Raw genomic sequence first — 9287 nt, forward strand, 5'->3', positions numbered from 1 at the left:
TTCATCACACAACTCTTCCCGAACCTTCTTTGTGATCTCCTGCGTCATATCTTTTCTTATGTCCTCCTTCATCTTTTCGTATGAATATGGACGCGAGGAAGACCCAAGAAACTGTCATATGCCTATTTTAGTCCCAACACCACGCACCCGTCCTGGGTGCTCAAGTCTTCCAATAGCTGTGGCAAGAATATTGATAACAGTTGAAAAACTGTTATTTTCATGCTTAAAATTGATACTAAAAGCAACCTTTAACACTTAGAAACTAGCTTGAAATCATGCTTTTGGTTATATTTTTAGAAATAAGAGAGCTGGACAGGTTTATGCTTGATTTCAGTGTTTTATGCAGGTTTTAAGGTTAATTTGGTGAAAGAAGTGAAGAAGGATAGAGATGGAATCAGAAAAGACATCAAAAAGTGCAAAAGGACAAGTCGCAAATACCGCTCAGCGGCAATTTACCGCTGAGCGGCACTCTGAAACCCACATTGGCTCCGCTGAGGGGTGAAAAGGCTGCTGAGGGGAAGAAACGACTCGCGCACTTACCGCTGAGCGGCACTTTTATGGGCTTAGACCTAATTTTCTGTATGTTACGAATAATATATAAGCTTTAGGGTTTCCTAGGGTTAGGTATCCTTGGCAGAAACGAAGCAAACACTCTCTCTTCCACCCCTTTGAAGGAGGATCTTGGATGCTCAGGCTTCCTCTTCACCTTTCTAGGGTTTTATCTTTCATTCTTTCATTGTTATTCATCTAGGTTCACCATGAATATGGTGAACTAAACTTTGTATGTTTGTTGGGGAATCAATGTAATCTTTTGAAGCTCTCATATATGGAATTTGTTTTTACATCTTTTATTTAAGACCTATGCTTTCTTTCATCATTAGTTAGGGTTTTTCCTCTTTGCTTAATGCTTGCGTTGTTTAACTCATTCGATGCATGATTATTGGTTTTGTCGATACGGGCACGTACGGGGAAGTCTAGATCCGGGGAATCTCTCCCAATATTATATTGGTTGTCGTTAAGCTCCTGCACTTGATGAACTAATTATTAGGAATGCTAGGAATTGTATGAACTCGTAATTAGGGAGAAGCCTTCTTGAAAGGTACTTTAGAGAGTGGCATTAACAATGATGATTTGAATGTTGAATTCCTAAAATATATGAGAGTGGATAAGATGAAATTGACCCCCAACAACATATTCATACATATATTTCATTGAAAGTGTTTATCTTTTGCTTTTGCCATTGATCAAAACCTCATGCATACATGTTTATTTTCGTCTTTTGCATATAAAAATCCAAATATTTCGTCCTTAAGTCTTAGCTAATCAACAAACCACACAACTAAACTAGGCCGTGACTCCTTTGGGAAGAACGATACTTGGTCTTACCAAGTTTATTACTTGAACGATTCGGTCATACTTGCCGATTGTAAAACAAGTTTGTGACATCATATTTTGGTGATCATAAATTTGTCCATCACAACGGCGCCAAAAACTTGATGACAAATTTATGAACACCGAAAAACGGCGCCACAAACTTGTTTAACAATCGGCAAGTGTGACCGAATCGTATCAAGTAATAAAACAAGGTAAGACCAAGTATCGTTTTCCCAAAGGACTCACGGCCTAGTTTAGCTATATGATTTGTTGATTATTTAAGACTTAAGAACAAATTGATTGTAGGTTTAAATGCAAGAGACAGTAATTAAATACGTATGCATGAATTTGATCAATGGAGAAAAACAGAATACAAACACTTCAATGAATTAGATGGATGAGTATATTGTTGGGGTTATCAATTTCATCTTATCCACTCTCATATATTTTTAGTAATTAATCATTCTTTTCATCAATGCTAATGTCACTCTCTAAATCACCTTGCAAGAAGGCCTATCCTTAATTACGAGTTCATACAATTCCTAGCATTCCTAGTAATTAGTTCTAAAGTGTAGGAGCTTAAAGGCAACCAATATGCTATTGGGTTAAATTCCCCGGATCTAGATTTCCCCGTACGTTCCCGTATCGACAAAATCAATAATCATGGCAATGAATGAGTTAAACAAAGCAAGCAATAAGCAAAGAGGAAAAACCCTAACTAAAGATGAAAGAAAGCATATATCTTAATATAAGACGTTAAAACACAAATTCCATATATGAGAGTTTCACAAGACTACATTGATTCCCCAACAACAATACAAGGTTTAGTTCACCATATTCATGGTGAAACTAGATGCACAATAATGAAAGAATGAAAGATAGAACCCTAGAAAGAGGAGGAGGTAGCCTGAGCATCCAAGATCTTCCTTCAACGGGTGGAAAAGTGAGTGTTTGCTTCGTCTCAGCCAAAGATACAAACCCTAGGACGACCTAAAGCTTATATACTATTCTAAAATATACAGAAAATTAGGCCCAAGCCCAAAATAGTGCCGCTCAGCGGTAAGTGCGTAAGTTGTTTTCCTCCACTCAGCGGCCTTTTCACCCCTCAGCGGATCCACCGTGATTGCCTGAGTGCCGCTTAGTGGTAAACTGCCGCTGAGCGGCAGTTGCGGCTTCTCCTTTTGCACTTTTTTTTATGTCTTTTCTGATTCCATCTCTATCCTTCTTCACTTCTTTCACCAAATTCACCTTAATACCTGCATAAAACACTGAAATCAAGCATAAACCTGTCCAGCTCTCTTATTTCTAAAAATATACCCAAAAGCATGATTTCAAGCTAGTTTCTAAGTGTTAAAGGTTGCTTTTAGTATCAATTTTAAGCATGAAAATAACAGTTTTTCAACTGTTATCACATGCCATCTTAGGTTTTTAGCATCTTTGGGATTCGCGAACAAACGCTTAAGTCTAGCAACTAGTGGAAGGTACCAAACTACTTTCAAAGCAGAACCATTCTTTTCTGTGTGACCACCATCGTGATAACCCACATTTTGGACACTTTATCAAAACTTCATTCTCATTCCTATATAATATGCAATCATTCGGACATGCATGTATCGCTGTGCCATATCCATGTTGTATAACTTCGTATGAAACCATCACAGATAAGATGTTCCCTAATATCAGTTGCGTTCAACTTCCTCCCATTCAAACAGTTCACACAGGGACATCTGAACTTGTCTTCATCATCACCACTTGTACTCGCATTACGTTGCGCAAACTCTATAAATTCTTATACCCGTCTCTCGTACTCAGTGCTGATGCGTGGTAAATTAATACATCCTCTATCCGTACGCATGTTTACTGAAATTGTTTACACAATTTCAATAATCTGGAATGATCACTTTGATCGTGTTTGTATTCAAGGTGTGACCCTATCCCATTCAAGAAGATTCATTTTTTTTAGTTTATTAAACATATCAATTTTAAACAACATATCTTAAATTTCACGAAATTTTGTCAGCATTTCGCATTGGTCTTCAGGTTACACGAAATGAAAGTGATTATAAATCACAATCAAATATGCACCCGAAGTCTATAATATTATACACGTCGGGGCCCATCCACAACGGACGTTTAAGCAGCTGACAAACAGGGTAGTTGAAGAGTTACTTGCTTCAGCCTCTTAAACATCTGTTGGAAGGGCCCTGACGTGTATAATATTATAGACGTCGGGGACCCTCCACAAAGGACGTTTAAGAGGCTGACAGGGTAGTTGAAGAGTTAATTGCTTAAGCCTCTTAAACGTCCGTTGGAGGGGCCCCGACATGTATAATATTATAGACGTTGGGGCCCCACCATAACGGACGTTTAAGTGACTGACAAGGTAGTTGAAGAGTTAATTGTTTCAACCTCTTAAACGTCTGTTGTGAAGGGGCCCCGACGTCTATAATATTATACACGTCGGGGTCCCTCCAACGGACGTCTAAAATCCCCCGCGAATATCAATATTTAAATCTAAAACACGTCATATTAGTTATGTCCCCGACGTCTATAATATTATAAACGTCGAGGCCTTCCAGTACCGGACGTCTAGTGCCATTTATACTAAAACGTGAACCCGCGAGGAGTTACGCTCACTGTTCATCGTCTTCCCCGCGATTTCACTCTACGGCATTGCATTTCCAAGTGCGTTATCTCTGTTTTGGACCGTTTAAATTTACTTTTAATCCGATTAAATTGTTCTGTGATGAAATATCTTTGATTTGAACCGATTAAAAATCGTTTTCGGTTCGTTTTGGTGTAGTTTCTTGCGTGTTCTTGGGCGGCGTTTTTGACTGTTTTTGGCCTACATTTTAGGTCGTGCACTCCTCGATTTCCCTCCATTTCATTTGGAATCTGCTTTTCAGGTTAGCTTCTTCGTTGATAATTTTTTTGTACGCATGTTATTGGGTTTTGTCTATGCACATTTTTGACTTTAAGGTCTGCATGTCTTATTGGCTTTTGAATATGCATGTATTAGTTGTGTTATTATAATTGTCATGTTACATTATAAGTATCAAATCATTGAGTGACACTTAGTTCCCGTTTGAAATTTAACACAAACGATTAATCTTTTAATCGTTTGTGTTAAATTTTGAATTGTCCGATTGGACAGTTTGAGAAAATTAATTTTCATAATTTGCAATAACATGTAAGTTGGAGTTTATGGATAAGATTGATAAAATTTTGGTTCAATATTTGTGTTGTTCTCTTGATGCATATTTGATTGTGGTCATCGTTGACTACTCTCATTTCGTGTATTTCGGAGACCAATGCGATATGCTGCCGAAATCTTATCAAATTTATGATGTAGACTTCTTTGCACGTGTCTTAGCAAATTATGAAAATTATTTTTTTTGAATGGGTAGGGCCTAACGTTGTGAGCGTTAAAAGCTTAAATTGATGATTTTACGAACATAGAATGGATCGAAGTTGGATGAATGAACGTCGCATCAGTGAAGAATATGATAAGGGTGTTTCGGAGTTCTTGCAATACGTTGAACAAAATGCTAAGTCTGTGAATGGGACATATTTTTGTCCTTGTGTGCGTTGTCTTAATCAAATACGGCAAGACTTAGGCAATGTGCGTGACCATCTATTCATGTTCGGCATCATGAGGACTTATACCGTTTGGACTTGGCATGGAGAAGTATTGGACCAGCCTACCACGTCACGAGAAACGAATTATGTGGAAGAATGGATGAGTGATCATTTAGAGGACATGATACGTGATGTCGGTGAAGATAATTTTGGAAGAGCTAATTTGTATGATTCTCTTATAAATGATTCAGAGCAACTGTTGTTCCCCGGATGCTCGAACTTCACAAGTCTGTCAGCAACTTTAAAGTTGTTTAGTTTAAAAGCAAGGAATGGATGGACCGATAAAAGTTTCACCGAGTTGTTGGAGTTGTTGAAGGAGATGCTTCCAGAAAATAATACTCTACCTATTCGTAATTACGAGGCAAAATTTTTTTTATGTCCAATGGGTCTTGAATATCAAAAGATACATGCTTGTCCTAATGATTGTGTTTTGTACGCAAAGGAGTTTGCTTCGCTAAAGTATTGTCCAACATGTGGTTTATCCCGTTTTAAAAAGAAATTTGACAGAAACACTGCTGATGAAGGTAATGATGGTGCACCTGCTAAGGTGATGTGGTATTTGCCTATAATACCTAGGTTCAAATGTATGTTTTTTGTTAAAGAAGATGCAAAGAACCTTAAATGGCACTTTGACGAAAGAAAGCGCGATAATCTTCTTCGACACCCTGTTGATTCACCTCAATGGAAAAAGATTGATGAAAAATTTCCAGAGTTTGGTGCAGATCCAAGAAACTTAAGACTTGCACTTGCAACTGATGGTATGAATCCTTATGGAAAATTAAGTAGCAAACACAGTTCATGGCCAGTTATGTTGATGATTTACAATCTTTTTCCTATGTTGTGCATGAAAAGAAAATATGTGATGTTGTCCATGATGATATCGGGTCCTAGACAACCTGGAAATGACATTGATGTTTACTTAAAACCTTTAATTGATGATTTGAAATTGTTGTGCTAAGAAAGGGTCGACGTGTTTGATTCACATGTTCAGGAACAGTTTCGTTTGCATGCAATGTTGTTTTGCACTATAAATGATTTCCCAGCATATGGAAACTTGAGCGGTTATAGTGTAAAAGGTCATTTTGCATGTCCCATATGTGAAGAAAACACTAGTTACCTTCAATTGAAGCCTGGACAGAAGACGGTATATACAAGACATCGAAAATTCCTTCCTCGTAATCACCCTTATCGTAGATTGAAAAAAGCATTTAATGGAAGTGCTGAGGATGAGGTTGTGTGCAGACCCCGGAATGGTGAAGAGGTGTACAACGAAGTCAAAAACATTGACATTGTGTTTGGAAAACATCATAAAAGTACCCTTGTAAAAAACATTTGGAAGAAATGATCAATATTTTTTAAGCTTCCATATTGGTGTCAACTTGATGTTAGACATTGTATTGATGTGATGCACGTTGAAAATTTTTTTTGTGACAATGTCATTGGAACTTTATTAAACGTCAAAGGGAGAGCAAAGGCAAAATAAAAGCACGACAAGATTTGGCTGACATGGGAATCCGATCTGAGTTACATCCACAGATAATAGGAAGACGCACTTATCTGCCCCCAGCCGGTCACACACTTTCTAAAAAAGAAAAACAAAGTTTTTGTAACTATTTAAGAAGTGTGAAGGTTCCACAAGGTTATTCTTCAAATATTAGTAACCTTGTTTCTATGCAAGAGTTAAAGTTAGTTGGTTTAAAGTCTCACGATTGTCATGTATTGATGCAACAATTGTTACCTGTTATTATTCGAGGCATATTACCTCCTTGTGTTAGGGGTATTCTGACACGCTTGAGTTTGTTCTTTAATGCCATTTGCAAGAAAGTTGTTCACCCTCGAGGTTTAGATGAATTGGAAAATGAAGGAATAAGACTACTATGTCAATTGAAGATGTATTTTCCACCTTCTTTTTTTGATATCATGGTACATTTGATTGTTCATCTAGTCAGAGAAATTTGAATATGTGGGCCAGTCTTCTTAAGGTGGATGTACCTAGTTGAAAGATACATGAAGATCTTAAAGGGATATGTCAAGAATCAGTATATACCAGAAGCTTCAATCATAGAGCGATACATTACAGAGGAAGCCATTGAATTTTGTTCAAGTTATATACCATCTTGTGAACCATGGGTCTTCCCAAGACCAAACATGAAGGAAAATGTGAAAGTAAGGGTGTTCAAGGTGTGAAAATTCAAAGTGTTAGCAGAAAAGAAGTTGACCAAGCTCATTTGTACATCTTAAACAACACTGTTTATGTGATTCCTTACATTTCTGACCACGTTAATGAAATAAAGGCAGCAAACCCAAGAATGAGTGGAAAATGGCATCTTAGTGAACATGTGAAAACCTTCTTACAATGGTTTAAGAAAAAGATTTATGTGACTCCACATGTTTCGGAAAGTTTATTAAGGTTATCTCGTGGACCGAATGCAGATGTCATTACATATGGTGGGTACTATGTAAACAATATTTCTTTTCAGACAAAGGTAGAAGATGACAAAAGTAGAGTTCAAAATAGTGGCATTACACTACAAGCTGAGGCTGTCCACTTTGCTAGTTTTAAAGACAAAAATCCAATCAGAGCATCCATGAGTTATTTTGGAATGATACAAGAAACATGGGAAGTTGATTATGTCACTTTTAGAGTCCCAGTTTTCAAGTGTAAATGGGTTGATATAAATTCTGATGTCATGACAGATGACTTTGGTTTCACATTGGTAGACTTGAACAAGATGAATTACACTGATGAACCATTTATCATGGCTAGTCAAGCAAGACAAATATTTTACGTAAATGATCCAACGAATAAAAAATGGTCAGTGGTTTTAGAAGGAAAAAACATGCATGGACATGATGATGACGATTCTCTTGATATACTTGAGACAACATCTGTTGCATCTAGACCCATTGAAGACCCAATTGATGACGTTGCCGATGTCATCCAGGCAATTCGTAGTGATCATAATGAAGGGATTTGGGAGAAAACAATATCTTAATAGGTTGTGATATTTTTTGTATTGACTTTATATTTACGTTCATCATAATTGAATTATTACTAACCTTGTATAATTTTTCAGGTATGTCGGCCTCAGACTCAGGATCAGGACAGACAAGAGGTGGTCGAGGCGTCACACGATTGGCAGATGTGACATCAAGACGTGTTGATGGGCAGAGGAGACATGTTGACATTGACCCCAGATCAGGTCAGGCATCAGGGCCAAATGCTGATAGGTTTAGGAGTTATCTGGGTAAGTTAGCAAAAAGTCATGTCTCTATCATTCATGCAACTTGGGATGACGTCCCAGAGGTCGACAAGAACCTCTTATGGCAAGATATTCAGGCATGTTTACTTACAACATTGTTGATATACTTATTTCTTTCATCTTTTCAAATCAATAACATGTGTTTTGTTTTAAACAGCAACATTATGATATTCCAAACACAATACAAATTAGAAAGAAAGTGTTATCGCATATAGCGATAAGATGGAGGGATTTCAAGACAAGGCTGACATGAATATATGTCTTTGGAGACAGACAACATGAAAATCCATGTCAGCAGTATACCTTCACAGAGGAGGAGTGGATACAGTTTCGTGCATCTAGAGAGTTTGAGGAATGGAAGGTTTGTTTCTTAACATCTGAAAAGTCTTTCATTGAGTTCTTTTGATTTTACACTTATTTATATACATGGTTTCACAGGGTAAAAGGTTAGCCGCCCAAGAAAGACAACGGCTAAACGATGCACCAAACTTGTTATCACGAGGTGGTTATGCAAAACAGGAAAAAAAAATTAGAAAGTCTAGAGCAAATGCCTTGGGACTTGAGTCGCTGGACCTAGCACCTGCACCTACCAGGTACGAGCTGTGGAAGGCTGCTCGGACTAAATCTGATGGGAACATGACATCTTCCTCAGCTGCCTTGATCTCATAAAGAATTGTAAGTTCAAATTCTAAACATTGTTTGATTGTGTATCTATCATAGCATGTCTTCTATGTAACATCGTTTTTTTATGTGCATGATGAGTTGGTTGAGCAGCAGACTCAGGGAACATTTGTTGGCCAAGGTAGGGATGACATTCTAACAATGGCCATTGGAAAGCCCGAGCACCCAGGACGTGTACGTGGAGTTCCTAGGGCGATCGGTCTTCGTGACTACTTTGGCCCTACACAGAAAAGCACTCAATCAATGAGTCAGAGGCACTGAGGCAGATGGATCTTTAGTGGGAGGAAAGACTCAACCAAAGCATGAGATCAATGGAGAAACAATTCATGG

At 37.8% G+C, this 9287-nt stretch overlaps 1 protein-coding gene and 1 pseudogene across 1 annotated transcript; both read left to right on the top strand.

Moving 5' to 3' along the window:
- The first annotated feature begins 4834 nt into the window (after window positions 1-4834).
- Window positions 4835-6994, top strand: LOC148205272 (uncharacterized; annotated as a pseudogene).
- A 328-nt stretch (window positions 6995-7322) lies between these two features.
- LOC148205273 (uncharacterized) lies at window positions 7323-8009 on the top strand. The gene has a single exon (XM_088103617.1). It carries the CDS (start codon window positions 7323-7325, stop codon window positions 8007-8009), a length of 687 nt encoding a protein of 228 aa, XP_087959743.1.
- The last annotated feature ends 1278 nt before the right edge of the window (window positions 8010-9287 follow it).

Source organism: Vigna umbellata, chromosome 1, assembly GCF_029865625.1.
Source record: "Vigna umbellata cultivar VRB3 chromosome 1, Vumbellata_1.0, whole genome shotgun sequence".
NCBI lineage: Eukaryota > Viridiplantae > Streptophyta > Magnoliopsida > Fabales > Fabaceae > Vigna > Vigna umbellata.

Bases quoted from the DNA above. Each gene is read 5' to 3' on its own strand.
- LOC148205273 (XM_088103617.1), top strand. From the start codon at position 7,323: ATGAGTGGAAAATGGCATCTTAGTGAACATGTGAAAACCTTCTTACAA.